At 37.3% G+C, this 15,313-nt stretch overlaps 1 protein-coding gene and 1 non-coding gene across 2 annotated transcripts; one reads left to right on the top strand and one right to left on the bottom strand.

Moving 5' to 3' along the window:
- Positions 1 to 5,159: 5,159 nt before the first annotated feature.
- LOC127082228 (uncharacterized) lies at positions 5,160 to 9,468 on the bottom strand. Its single transcript, XM_051022473.1, has 4 exons — positions 8,900 to 9,468; positions 6,134 to 6,476; positions 5,644 to 5,818; positions 5,160 to 5,323 (listed from the first exon to the last, which is right to left on the bottom strand). The coding sequence occupies exons 1-4, from the start codon at positions 9,466 to 9,468 to the stop codon at positions 5,160 to 5,162; spliced, it is 1,251 nt and encodes a 416-aa protein (XP_050878430.1).
- Positions 9,469 to 10,338: 870 nt separating this feature from the next.
- LOC127089440 (small nucleolar RNA R71) lies at positions 10,339 to 10,445 on the top strand. Its single transcript, XR_007791036.1, has one exon. It is a non-coding gene; the product is annotated as a small nucleolar RNA R71 (small nucleolar RNA).
- The last annotated feature ends 4,868 nt before the right edge of the window (positions 10,446 to 15,313 follow it).

The raw sequence follows: 15,313 nt of genomic DNA, 5'->3' as shown, positions 1-15,313 counted from the left end.
ATTGATTAAAGCTACACCATGTAACCATGAGATTTTGCTCTCGCTTGCCCATTTCAATTAACAAGCATTTTTTGAAAACTAAGTAAGTCCTAATTGATGCTAAAAGCGCTCTTGTTGTATTTATGATCAATGCCCAGTTTCCACTATCCGGTTCAACTCTCACACCCTTGCACTATTAACTCGAACCTTAATTGTTTTTCACTCTCGTGAAAAAATGTTTGAATTAGACTTGAAAACAAAATCCAGAAAAATAGTTTAAGAAAAGTTTATGCCAAATTCATTATCAAGTCCCGCCGGAACGATGATCCTCACATACCAGACTCAAAGACGTTTAGCTAAACATGGAATTAAACTTAAACAAACTAAACATGGTAATTGAAATTAAAGACAACATGGTAATCGAATTAAAATGCGATAAACGGAAATATAAAGAAATAACATAAAAAATTGAAAACTTGAAATAAATTACAAGAAAATTCAAATAACACGAATGGAAATAAATGATTTCAATTATGGAGGCAGGCTTGTGATCCAAGAGTACATAAAATTAAATTAAAGTCGCAATAACCTCTCGATGTGAGCGATTATCACATTGAATGTAATATCTTCCTAAAACTAAAAACAACAGAGCTTTCACGCAATCCTTGAATGTCTAAAACTCCTGAAAACAATGTCTTATATAGAGTCCCAATGATACAGAACCCTTTCCAAACCAGTAGAATTTTGTTTAGAGAATGTAGGAAGGTGGAAAGAATTAGTCAAGTTGGTTTTTCCACTTTCTGTTACTGCACACATATGACGACAGCCATTAGGCTCATGGTGAATTCCATGAGATTAAGTAGGATGGTAACATGGTTGGGTTCATGGCGAATTCCATGCACCAAAGACTTGTTTTTTCTGCATTTTTCTCCCTTTTCTTGCTCCTTTTTTCGGTTTCTACGTGCGGACACTCTAAAATTGACAAGTATCTGAAATGCAAACAAAACACGGCATAAAAGTAATAAAACATGATAAAACAACACTAAATAGCATGTGAATCGGGTCGAAATACATGATACATTTTTGCGTTATCAAACTCTCCCACACTTAGACATTTGCTTGTCCTCAAGAAATCAACCAACATAGTAAAACAAAATAAGCTCATCTCGAAACAAAGGCACAACGAAACTCTAATCATACGTGGTTGCAAGGCTATTGTTAGATTGATAGGTAATAAATATCAATACCAAGGATACTGTAATGACACATATATACATCTCAAGGTTGAAAATTCCCCCTCATGCGAATTAATCTGAGTCATGCCACTATACCCAACCTAGATCCCTTATTCTTTTTCACTCTATTTCATTCAAGCGCAATCACATTAAGCCCATTATCCTTACACGTACATGTTAAGTAAGCCTATTGGTGATCAATGATCTCATTGTTATTTCATTATTCTCTTTTTTTTCATTGTTTGACAAAGACTTTGCACCGTTGGGCTAAATGATCAGGTTAGGATCACTTAACTTAGAGGGGACATATCTTATCATCCATTTTTTCATTTTTTTCTTTTCTTTTCATTCGAGATCAGAGGTGATACACATATTTGCATTGGTTTCTTACTTAGTGTGTGCTTTAGGATGATGTTAACTGCTAAAATAAACTACTAAGGAGTTACTTAAAGATTGAGCTTAAGGTCTCGACATAGTGGGTACTCAAATTGATTTCACAAAATTAGGGAGTTCAAGGTGTCGTGACGGTATCGATGTTATCGGAACCTTCCCAAGTCTCTCTAGCATAGCCTAACAGCCTATATACTCCCGGAGTGTCATGGCATAAACAACTAAAAACCACGCATAAAGACTCGACAGCACATGCAATGATTCAACAAAATGCCAAAAACAGACAAGATTCTAAAAACAAGCGATAAAGTAGAAAGCGATAAAATTCCTCCCATATCGAAACATTATCCCCAATGTTTTGATAAAAGGTGGAAAATGAATGGAAAACATGTATGATGGCTACTGAAAACTTCGGCCTCGTGCTCGTCCATATCCACCTCTACCAAACTATGGAGACGACATTCCCACATGGTGCATATACTCAAACCAACCCTCAACACCTACTTGCAATTCTTCCATCTCATCAATCAGGCCTGACATGTTATGATCGGTCCTTCCTGCATAGTCATGTTGGTGATCTTGCAGTTGCTAGATGTGTGCCATCATTTTAACCTGCTGACTGTACATATCTCTAATACTGATCACGTTCAGCATCTAAGGTGTTACGGTGCTGCAACTCGATGAGGACATTGTCTGTTACGGTCCTGATGGAGGCATAGTCATTCCTATCTCGGGATTGGTGTTCGGACGACGTACCTCAAAAATATCAGTGGTGTCGTGTGTGGTGTGTGGGTGTCTGGGAGGCTCAGGGAGCATCATGCTCCATATCATCAATATCACTATCAGTGGAATTACCCTCATTACCTTGGATGTTAATGTTGTGGCCAGGCTCTCAGGCATTCAAATTATAGGACAAATTGTTCCTATCTTGCACGTTAGTGCATGCAGAATTGGGTAAAATAATACTATTAATAGTGTGGTTCCCAACCATAAAATGGTACCTACCATCTTGTTTGTTCTTAATCAAGTGCATGGTACGGAAGGCATCCAAGTGTAGGAGAGGTGTATCAAGGGGTGCTACTGTAGCTAATTCATCATTCGGGTTCAGTGCACGGGCTATGAATGTAATCATCCCTCCAACGAAAATGGGACCAGAGCCCCTAACACTAATAGACTTTAAGTGCGCGAGCATGAATAGAGTCAGATTGACTCATGTCTGCGTGAGTGTACAATACAAAAAGTATAGATCCTTTGAATTTACCTTTCCGTTGTTCACCCGGCCAAAGAGTATGTAAGCTAGAATATGGTGCATGTAATGAATGGTCGGGTTATGGATGAAGGTGGATTTTAGGCCTTCCCAATCATCGATGGCCTCACTACCGAGACATCTCCAAAAGCGGAAAGCATCTACCGCCCAGTCCCCTTCTAAGGGTCCTTCACATGCCAAACCATCCCCATGCAGGAATTGTAGCAAGTTGGCAAGATGTTCTTGGCTAAACTCATAATTTCTATTGAACATCCTAAACTTAACAGTGCATGTGGTGCATTGACAACCTATCGATGTTTGGTAACTGAATGGACTCAAAAACTCGTAAGTGTGCCTAACGTAGGTAAGACTAGTTAAAGTGCATATATATGACATTCCTAGGTTCCCTAGCATCCAGTTAACACTACCTATCAAGCCTAAGTTATGCATAATGGATTCATCGGCGTACCTTGTCGGCGTAACTTCACGACTGAACAGCTTGGCATATTTTGTTCTTTGCGCCTCACCCTCAATACGTTCTCCAAAAATGATTTCCATGTAGTCTATTTCTCTTGGTCTCACTACTCTTGGAGGCATGGTGAAGAGAAAATAGGGGGAAATCATATACGTAGATGAGAGGGATGGGAAAAGGAGTGAGAGAGAAATTTAGTTGAGAATGAGGGGTTTTTAAGAGGAATAATGTAGTAGATGGAGGGATTTAAAAGTTATGGGGTAATGGAAAGAGTAAGTTAAGAGAGTAATGGGGAATAATGGGTTTTGGAAGGTGAAAGGTTTGAAAAATCATGCCAAAGGTGGTTAAATTGTGCTACTGCTAGTTACTGTAAATGGCAAACGCCATTAGGCTAATGACAAACACCATTAGTTTTAAATATGCTTTTTTAAGTATCGATGCTCATGGTGAATGCCATGAGCCTTTTAGAGAACGCCATTGGTCTTGAACATGTAAAAATTAAGTTTAAGGCATTTAAAAGTGATGTTGTAAGTAAAATGAATAGAGAAATTTGGTCGAGCTATAAATCAAAAGCAAAAAATAACAAAAATAACAATGAATAGAAAAATGAAAATTTCAATAGTTAATGGAGAACATGAAAAGTTTGCATTACAAGGAAAAATGTATAAAAATAACAAGAAAAATAAATGTAAAAATAACAAGAAAGAAAGGAAAAATACTTCCTCCCCCATACTTTAAACAGTGCAGTGTCCTCACTGTCTAAGCGTAAGGTAGGAAATGTGGTAGTATCAAATAAAATCAACCACTACGGCATTGGATAGGTTGGAAATGTCTTATAATGGAGTGAATTTCTTGGAAAATATGATTGAATTGTTCATTAGTTACATCCATGAAGCCGTAGAAATCCAAGCATAAGGTGGTGAACTCTCCTTTGAGAGAAACAACTTCTATCCTTTTGGCGTCCATTGCACCAATGTAATTCGTAAGAGGTATGGTGTGAACAGCAGAGGCGAGTGAAGCAACATCAGAGAGAGGAGTGGGGAGGTTTTCATAGGCCTGAGGTGTATCAGGTGGAGTTGGTGACTCGTTTTTCCCTTCCAAGTCATAAAGCCAATTATTTCTATTATGCACGCTGGTCCACTCATTATTAGGTAATGTAAAATGATGTACCACCTCATTATCAATCAATAAATCAAACTCATGTGGCTATAGGTTCCTTATAAGGAATCAGTTAAAATAGAAAGTAAGGTTCATGGGTCGGATACCTCATAAAGGGGTTAAATGGGTATCTAAGTCTAATTTCCGAAGTAATCAGGGTAACTAGGCCTCCTATTAAGATAGGTACATTGGTATTTCGTGAAATTCAATCTAGGTTAGCTAGCATGAAGGTGGCAACATTAATAGGTCTAGACTGGAAAGCACATAATATAATAAATAGTTCATCTCTGGACACAGAGGTGATGTTCTCCCCTTTCCCAAAAAGGGTATGGGCTAGGATTTTATGGGAATAACGGATGGCAGGGTTATAGATGCTAGCGCAGTACATGGAATTTGGTTCAGGATGATGGTTTCTAGCAATACTACCCCAAAAGAAATCTAGTTCAAACACATCTTCTTGGGCTTCAGTGAATACATCTGGGCCACTGGGGAATCCTAGAAGGTTAGTCATCTCAAGGTGGGTAAAACGATAGTTATTCCCAAACAATCTAAAGTTATCTAGGCCTTTATTTAACTCTAAACCCATGTTAGGGTCATAGAAGAAAGAACTTAGAAATTCGAGGATTAGCCTACGATAGGTGTTATATCTTCTTCTCACAGCAAAATTTTCGCAATGAATCTAGTTAAGCATATACATGACACCGTCTCTAATCCCTAAAGTGGTCATGGTAGGTCCATCAGGGTATATGGATAATGCCATCTCTCTCTGAGCAAGAACCTCAAAATGCCGCCTCTGGGCTTCGTTTTTGAAAGTAATCTCCAAGTTATCTACTGGTTGCATCTCTAAAGTTAGTATGAAATGTTAGTCTATATGAAGTAGCCTGATAGTAGACATGAATCAAGTTAGTAGTGATAAAAATAATTGAATATACCACAAATAATATTTGGTGGAAAAAAATAAAAACTAAAACCTAAAAAACTGTGGGTTGCCTCCCACGTGGCGCTTCGTTTAATGTCGGTAGCTCGACACTTTGCAATAAAATTATGCTTGTGAAAGAGCAGGAAACTCTTCTAATTTGTAATAGGTGTAGTGATCTCTGTTTTCTACATAGTGATAATGCTTAAGTCGCTGCCTGTTCACAACGAATGTCTTTTTTATTTACCTTTTATTTCAACAGCTCCACTTTGGAATACTTTTGTAAATTCAAAAGGTCCAGACCATCTAGAACAAAGTTTTCCTGCAAATAGTTTTAGTCGAGACTTGAAGAGAAGTACTACATCACCTTCATTAAACTTTCTTCTTGCTATACGTTTATCATGCCACTGTTTAGTTCTTTCCTGATCAATACAGGCATTTTCATAGGCATCTAACCTAAGTTCTTCTAATTTATGGATGTCAAGAATTCATTTTTATCTTGCGGCCATATAATTCATATTTAGGGTCTTAATGGCCTAATGGACTTTATGTTCTAATTCAACAAGCAGGTGACAGGATTTACCATAAACTAGTTTAAATGGAGTGATTCCTATTGGTGTTTTATAGGCTGTTTTGTAGTCCCACAAAGCCTCATGAAGTTTGGAAGATCAATCCTTCCTAGATATTGCTACAACTTTCTCTAATATTTTCTTAACTTCCCTATTGGAAATTTCAACCTGCCCACTCGTTTGAGGGTTGTAGGTTGTTGCTACTCGGTGTCGGACTCCGTACTTGAGCAATAGTCTTTCAATGATATTTGAAATAAAGTGAGATCCACCGTAAATAATGGTGAGTCTCAGCACACCGAATCTAGGAAAAATAGTATTCTTAAAGAGTTTAACCACGACTCGTGCATCATTTATAGAAGAGGCTACAACCTCGATCCATTTTGATACATAATCAACCGCAACGAGTATGTATTTGTTACCAAAGGAAGATGGAAAAGGGCCCATAAATTCAATACCCCATACGTCAAAAACTTCTACTTCTAAGATTCCTTTCAGTGGAACCTCGTCGCGTCTAGAGATATTTCCAGTGCGTTGGCACCGGTCGCAATTTATAACCGCGGTGTGGACATCTTTCCATAAGTTAGGCCAAAAGATGCCTGATTGTAAGATCTTTGCACAAGTTCTTTATGTGCTTGCATACCCTCCATAGGGGACACAATGACTAAAATTACCATCGGCGTCTCTCTTGAAAAGATGGGGCTCATCCCAGTTTTAATGTTTCAAATCATGGAAAAACTTCTTTTTTTGTTGGTAAGTTAATTTTGGTGGAAGCACTCCGACGACTAGGTAGTTAACAAAGTCAACATACCATGGAACGGTAGGTTTAGCAAAGACTTCTTCCACGACTTTATTTTTAATTTCAGGATTATTTTGAGAGCATTAAGTTATTTAATTTGGTTTACTTCCTAACTGGGCCACAAGTCGGTCATACGGGAAATCATCGTTGATGGGCACTTGTTCGTTTTTTATATTCTCAAGTCTAGATAGATGATCGGCTATGACATTTTCAATTCCCTTTTTATCTTTGACCTCTAGATTGAATTCTTGAAATAGTAATATCCATCTCAAGAGTCTTGGCTTGGCATCATTTTTACTTAAAATGTACCTAATAGTGGTGTGGTCAGTGTAGACAACTATCTTTGCTCCTACCAAGTAAGAATGGAATTTATCTAGCGCGAACACGACATCTATGAGTTCCTTTTCTGTCGTGGCGTAGTTCATTTGTGCTTCATCTAAGGTTCTGCTTCCATATTAAATCACATGAAGCTTCTTATCTTTTCGTTGTCCTAGAACTGCTCCTATGGCATAGTCGCTAGCGTCACACATTATTTCAAAGGGTCTAGCCCAATCAGGCGGTTACATAATAGGTGTCGTAATTAGGGCTTCTTTTAGTAACTCGAACGCCTCTAAGCATTTTTTGTCAAAGATGAATTCAACATCTTTCATCGACAGGCCATTTAGTGGTTTGGTTATCTTAGATAAATCTTTAATGAATCATCGGTAAAAACCAGCGTGTCCTAAGAAACTACGTATTTCTCTAACGATCTTCGGAGGTTGAAAGTTTTCTATAACTTATATCTTAGGTTTATCGACTTCAATCCCTTTTATCAGACACTATGTGTCCAAGCATGACTCCTTGTCTGACCATGAGATGAACTTTTTTCCAATTTAGTACAAGATTGACCTTTACACATCTCTCAAGTACCAGTTTTAGGTTCGATATACATCCTTTAAAACTCTGCCCACAAACGGAAAAGTCGTATGTAAATACTTCCATGATGTTGTCCAGAAAGTCTGCAAAGATTGCCATCATGGATATTTGAAATGTTGCCCGAGCGTTATATAATCCAAATGACATTCGTCGGTAGGCGTATGTACCATAAGGACATGTGAAAATGGTCTTTTCTTGGTCATCATGATGAATTAGAATTTGGAAGAATCCTGAATATCCATCTAAGTAACAAAAATGAGAGTGTTTATCCAATCGTTCGAGCACGTGATCAATAAAAGGTAGAGGAAAGTGATCTTTACGAGTGGCTTTATTTAATTTTCTGTAGTCAATGCATATTCTCCATCCATTTTCAACATGTTTTGTTACAACTTCCCCTTTCTCATTTTTGACAACTATAACCCCTCCTTTCTTGGCTACGACATGTACTGGGTTGACCAATTTACTGTCGGATATCAGGTATATAATTCCTGCTTATAACAACTATTATATCTCTCTCTTGACTACATAACTCAGAATTGGGTTAACTTTCCTCTGGTGTTCTCTAGAGGTTCGACAGTCCTCCTCTAGCATAATGCGATGTTGCATACAAAGTGGCTAATTCCTTTTAGGTCTGAGATGTTATAGCCTAAAGTTGCAGGGTACTTCCTTAAGACACATAATAATTTCTCAGTTTCTATCTATCCTAAGTCTACGTTGACTATTACTGGGCGTTCAAGTTCTGTGTCTAGGAATTCATACCTTAGATTTTTGGGTAATATCTTAAGTTCTATAGAGGGTTTCTTTGGTCAAGGCATATGATCTAGAGTAAGTGTAAGCCATTCACTTAGACTCTCATCTACATGTGGCTTTCGCCATTCATCATCTTCAAATATAGGAGGCGCTAGAATCTTTAGTATTTCAATATACTTAGGTGGTTTCATATACATTTCTCTTACGCATTCATCGATGATGTCTAAGAAACAACAAGAGTCATCTATAACTGGTGCCTTCAGGAATTATGAAAGAATAAATCCAATTTTCTCTTCACCAACCTCAAAGGTTAGCTTTCCTTTCTTCACGTCTATTATGGCACCAGTTGTGACTAAAAAGGGTCTTCCTAAAATGATTGGAATGTTTGAATCCTCCTTTATGTCCATAATTATAAAGTCGGTAGGGATGTAGAATTGACATATTCGAACGGGAATGTTTTCTAACATACATACGAGAACTTAACAGAACGGTCAACTAGTTGGCGAGGCATTCTCGTGAGTCTTACTTCTCCTAATTTGAGTTTTTCACATATGGAAAGGGGCATTAAACTAACACTGGCTCCTAAATTGCAAAGTGCTTTATCTATGACAAATTTTCCTATTACGCAAAGTATGGAAAAGCTACCTGGATCTTTTAACTTTGAAGGCATGTTGTTTTGAATTATAGCGCTACACTCAGCGGTGAGCGTCACAGTTTCATTATCTTTGAGCTTTTTCTTGTTAGAAAGAATTTCTTTAAGGAACTTAGCATACGAAGGCATTTTTGTGGTGGCTTCTGTGAAAGGGATTGTGATATTCAACCATTTTAGAAGATCTACAAATTTCTTAAATTGCCCTTCATTTTTAAACTTAACAAGTCTTCGAGGATAAGGGATAGGTAGTTTATATGGTGGTGGAGGCACATATGGTTTTTCTTCATCTATGACCTCTTTGTTTTTGTCTCTCTTCCCATTGTAAGTTGATTCATCTTGTTGATCATTGTTTGTTACTTTTTCCATTTCTTTTCCAGAATCATGATACATGGGTGGATTTTGAAGTCTTGGATCTACTGGTCCATCTAATTCTGTCCCACTTCATAGTGTGATAGCATTAGCATGACCTTTCAGGTTAGGTTGTGGTTGGCCAGGAAATACTCTAACTAGGGCTGCTGTTGCTGCTTGTTGTTGGGCTGCTTGAGAAATTTGGGTTTCTAACATTTTATTATGGGTAGCCATAACATCAAGCTTACTCGATATTTGTTTCATCAACTCATTCGTGTGAACATGTTGGTTAGCAAACTCTTTATTCTGTTGGGTTTGGGCTGTAATAAAGTTCTCCAACAGTAGTTCGACACTTAACTTTCTAGGTGCTTGGGGAGCAGCGGGGGCTCCTTTTTGATAACCCGGAGGAACTGCAGGTGTTAGGTTTGGAGCAAACTAAGCATTGTTTCTTTTGTAGGAAAAATTAGGATGGTTTCTCCAGCCAGGGTTATAGGTGTTTGAGTATGGGTTCCCTTGGGCATAGTTTACTTGGTTGGTTGGAATACCAGCCAATAAATGACATTCGGTGGTGTTGTGCACAGGTGTTCCACATATTCGCAGTTGGGTGTCACAGCTGCTACGGTAGCTATTGGAGTTACAGTCAAACTTTCAATCTTTTGGGGAAGTGCATTCATTTTAGCATTGACACGGTCTATGGCATTAACTTCGTACATTCCGCTCTTTATTGGTGGTTTCTCTGTAGGTGTTTGCTCACCTCCCCATTGGAAGTGATTTTGTGCCATGTTTTCAATGAATTGATAGGCTTCTTCGTAAGGTTTATCCATTAGAGCACCGCCGGCGGAAACGTCTAAACTTAGCTTAGTGTTGTACAAGAGACCATTGTAGAAAGTATGGATAATCATCCACTGCTCAAGTTCATGATGGTGATAAAGCCTCAGCATATCCTTGTATCTCTCCCACGCTTCAAAAAGAGATTCATTTTCTTTCTGCCTAAATCCATTAATTTGGGCTTTTAGCATAGCAGTTTTGCTAGGTGGGAAATATCGTGCTAAGAAGACTTTCTTCAACTCGTCCTACATAGTGATAGAGTTGGATGGTAGAGACTGGACCCAAGCTCTCGCTCTATCTCTTAAAGAAAAAGGAAAGAAACATAGTCTTATGGCTTCGGGATTAACACCAGTTGCTTTCACTGTGTCTCTATATTGTACAAACACTAATAAATGAAGGTTTAGATCGTCCGTAGGGCTACTGAAAAATTGGTTTTGTTCTACGGCTTGTAACAACGAAGGTTTCAACTAGAAATCGTTTCGGACGATGGTAGGGGCAGTGGCGGAACTGAGGGGGGACGTGGGAAGGCCACGGCCACCCCTCAATTTTTTTTTAAATTCATATATATTAAATTACTAAAATATCCTTATTTTAAATTAAAATTAATTTTTATTTTTTCTTTTTCATTCAAAGTTAGGTTAAAATACAGATAAGGTAAAAAGCTCATACCTTTTCTTTCTTTCTCATATGGGTTTGCTACCGGCACCGGAATCGGAACCGATTAAAGTGATCGGCATCTAACTGGTAAAATTTTTTATTCATTCTTCTTTTATAAAAAGTAACAAATTAAAGTGATTGCTTGATTTGTGTTTTTGAGATTTTTAGGGTTCTTCTTTCTTGATGTGTTAAAATAATCTATATGTGGTTTATTAAGCCAATTCATAACACTGTAATTTACAAATATAGTTATACACTGTAATAAGGTTTATTTAATCATTATTGCTGCTAATTTCTAATAGTGAAGTTACCGGTATTTGAAAACGGATTAAAGTTGATTAATTAAGTTTATTAATTTTTTTCTCGTTTAATTTTTATGTTCTCTAAATTGATTTTTGGATCTGATATGATATTATAGGAAGAGTAAAGATGAATAATAGGAAAATTGATTCTTTTTTCAAAAGGAAAGCATGTGAAATTGAAAGAGAAGAGAGAGATGAAGAAATTATAATCCCGACATCCGAATCTGAAACAGTTCTTGAGAATCCAACAATTGAAGAGCATCATGGTTTTGAAAATTCTTTGGAACGCGATCCTGGAAAGCGTCCTCCGATTTGGCAATATCCACCAAATCAAGTGGATGCAATACGAAAAGCTTATCTAAAATGGGGTCCATATCAAATTCATTTAGAAAACTATCATTTGTCCGGTAACGAGGATCATCCGAGAAGGTTTCAACATACTTGGTTTAGCATATTTCGATCATGGTTAGAATATTCACCATCTGAAGATGCCGCATATTGCTTACCATGTTACCTTTTTAGCAAAAAACTAAGTGGACGTCCCGAATCACTTGTCTTTATTTCTATGGGTTTTAGAAATTGGAAGAAAGTTAGGAATGGAAAACATTGTCCCTTTCTTAAACACATAGGGAAGGATCCTTGCTCACCACACAACAATGCAATGAAAGCTTGTCAAGACTTGTTGAATCAAGATGGTCATATTAGAAATGTTATTCAAGTGCAAAGTTCAAGTCAAAGAATGAATAATCGGTTACGACTCAAGACTTCAATTGACACTGTTCGTTGGTTAACACTACAAGCTTGTGTTTTTAGGGGTCACGACGAAAGTAGCAAATCAAGAAATCAAGGTAACTTTCTTGAGTTATTGAAACTTTTAGCATCCTACAATGATGAAATTGCAAAAGTTGTGTTGGAAAATGCTCCACAAAATTGCAAGTATACTTCACATCAAATTCAAAAAGAGCTCTTGCAAATTCTTTCTAGTAGGGTGAAAAAGAGAATTCGTGAGGAAATTGGTGATTCCAAATTTTGTATCGTTGTTGATGAAGCTCCGCCAAATTTTACGTTAGCGGCCATCCCAAATTTTTTTATCTGACTCCGCCACTGGGTAGGGGCAGCAATTTTGTTGTGTGGCTCTTCTTGCGATGGAGCAGCATAGTCCCGAAATGGACATTTCGGGTTTTCGGCCATAACCGATTCTGGAATATCCGAGTCAGGGATGTTGTATTTCAAACGAAACTCTTTGATTCAACGTCTTAGATTATATAATGTTATACTTTGTCAGTCGGTTGTTCCAAATCTTCGCCTTGTGAGCGAGTGTTTGGCATACAACTGATGAATAAACGGTTGCCTTAGTCTATACGGTGCAACAACAAAGTCACACTATTTGCTAAATTAGTCCCCGACAACGGTGCAAAATACTCATCGCGACTTTATGAGTCTATCAGATTATCTAACTACATGTATATAGTTTATCGCGTAGTTTTAAAAGATATCGAACCCACATGGCCTAATAATTAATCTAGTGTTATCAATTGATGCAATGTAAAGTTAAAGCTATTGATTACTTAATTCAAACGTAATTAAAAACTAGAATTAGAATAGGATTTAAGAAAATATTAAGAAAGGGAGGCCAGAATATGGATTCTGTGCACCTCAAAGACTATATAATTCATTGGCGTTTGTTTTATGTTAAGCTGCTTCCAGTAGGAAATATAGTTTAAAAACCCTATCTGACACTCTCGCGCTATTGATTAAAGCTACACCCCATAACCATGAGATTTTTCCCTCGCTCGCTCATTTCAATTAAGAGGCATTTTTTGAAAACTAAATAAGTCATAATTGAATCCTAAAGCGCTCTTGTTGTATTTAGGATCAATGTCCAATTTCCACTATCCGAATCAACTTTCACACTCTCGCGCTATCGACTCAAACCTTAATTGTTTTTCACTCTCATGCAAAAACTTTTGAATTAGACTCGAAAACTAAAGCCAGAAAAATAGTTTAAGAAAAGTTTATGCCAAATTCATTACCGAGTCCTGTCGGAAGGACAGTCCTCACATACCGGACTCAAAGACGTTTAGCTAGACATGTAATTAAACTTAAACAAACTAAACATGGTAATTGAAATTAAAGATAGCATGGTAATCGAATTAAAGTGCGATAAACGGAAATATAAAGCAATAACGTAAAAACCTGAAAACTTGAATTAAATTGCGAGAAACTTCAAATAACATGAATGGAAATAAATGACTTCGACTATGCTGGCAGGCTTGTGATCCAAGAGTATAGAAAATTAAACTAAAGTTGTGATAACCTCTTGATGTGAGCGGTTATCACTTTGAATGTAATATCTACCTAAAACTAAAAACAACATAGCTTTCACGCAATCCTTGGATGTCTAAAACTCCTGAAATCGATGTCTTATATAGAGTCCCAATGTTGCAGAACCCTTTCCAAACGTGTAGTATTTCGTTGAGAGAATGTAGCAAGGTGGGAAAGAATGAGTCAAGTTGGTTTTTCCATTTTCTGTTACTGCGCACGTATGGCGACTGCCATTAGGCTCGTGGCGAACGCCATGAGCTTAAGTTGGATGATGATGTGGCTGGGTGCATGGCGAACACCATTAAGTGATTACAAACGCCATGCACCAGAAACTTTCTTTTTCTGTATTTTTCTCCCTTTTCTTGCTCCTTTTCCGGTTTTTACGCGTGGACACTCTATAATTGACAAGTACTTGAAATGAACACAAAACATGACATAAAAGTAACAAAACATGATAAAACGACACTAAATAACATGTGAATCGGGTCAAAATATACGATACATTTTTGCATTAATAAGAGGTATGGCTTTAATACCATTTGTAACGCCCAAACTACTTTCAGGATTACCGACTGACCCCTCAAGCCAACACACCTCTTTTCAACATGTTTTGTCTTCACTCACACACTTTCTGTGAAACTTCCCATAAGGTCACCATCTAAATACTACTCTAAGTTAAGCACACTAAACTATGGAGTTCTTATTTGTCAGGCTACCGAAAAGAAGATGCATCTTGTTGGTATAGGTAGTACCGATAAATCCTTATAAGCCTTCCTTCAACCATGCAGTCTCAACCCTACACAACCTCAGGATCCCTCTCATTCTAATTTAAATTCAGAGACCACTCTCTAACCTCGAGTGTTAAATCCACTCTTCAGCCTCGGGTGTTACAACTTCCACCAGCGAAACCTCTTACTATGGTGTTTGTATTGGAGCATAAAGTTTTGTTGGCCATTTTCGGATGGAAGACGGGAGGAGTGAGAATGAAAGAGGTGTGTACCATGTTAGATTTACCGGATCCCCATGGTAGGCGCCACTATACTAGTAAAAAGTATAGGTGTACAGGTGTTTGCTGTTGATTTTGGCGAACAACCTCTGGTTTTCCAAAACTTATTGAATTGGGTTACTTGCAGGATCAACCATACAAATCCTGGGACATGTGCAAATTTAAATAACTTTGTAACTCTTTATAACAACCTTTGTATCCTTTATTTGGTTTACTAAGTCTTTCATGTACGAAAGATATTGACTAAAAGTGCTTAAGTAAAAGTAAACTTAACAAGACTAAGATAAATGGTGAAAAATAAATGGCGAAGAATAAATTGCATAAAGTAAATGCAAAGGATAAATGATTGGTAAATGTAAAGGAAAATTGGTAAAGAACTTTGAAATTTATAAGATAAAACTTTAAAGAAATGGTGTTTGTTCACACATACATTTTCCAAATAAGACTCTTTTCTCTCACACGGGTACTTTGAGTATTTTGCAGGAATTTTGTACAAGTTTTCACACACCCATTCTGATAACAACTATCCTATTTATATACAAACAAAATAACTGTCACTAACGAATAAATCTTAAAACTATGACACTTGGCTCTCTGCATGACTTCCTTTCTCCAGGTGCTTCCACGCGTCTTCTGCCAAACGTTATAACTTTTTGAATTTGAATTTCCGCTTTACGTCGAAACGACACGTCTCCTCAGACTTGTCGAATTTTCGAAATATCATAACATCATCCATACTTGTCAAAGACATCTTTTCATCTGCAGACAT

The sequence above is a fragment of the Lathyrus oleraceus genome, chromosome 5, assembly GCF_024323335.1.
Source record: "Lathyrus oleraceus cultivar Zhongwan6 chromosome 5, CAAS_Psat_ZW6_1.0, whole genome shotgun sequence".
Lineage (NCBI taxonomy): Eukaryota > Viridiplantae > Streptophyta > Magnoliopsida > Fabales > Fabaceae > Lathyrus > Lathyrus oleraceus.
This window is presented reverse-complemented; position numbering and strand designations above follow the sequence as displayed.

Excerpts from the sequence above, each read along its gene's own strand:
- LOC127082228 (XM_051022473.1), bottom strand. The coding sequence starts at position 9,468 with ATGTATCATGATTCTGGAAAAGAAATGGAAAAAGTAACAAACAATGAT. Across the intron at positions 6,477-8,899 it reads GACCGTTCTGTTAAGTTCTC|ACGCGACGAGGTTCCACTGA; the intron begins GTATGTATGTTA and ends AAATATCTCTAG. Across the intron at positions 5,324-5,643 it reads TGGAGCTGTTGAAATAAAAG|AGATGCAACCAGTAGATAAC; the intron begins GTAAATAAAAAA and ends TACTAACTTTAG.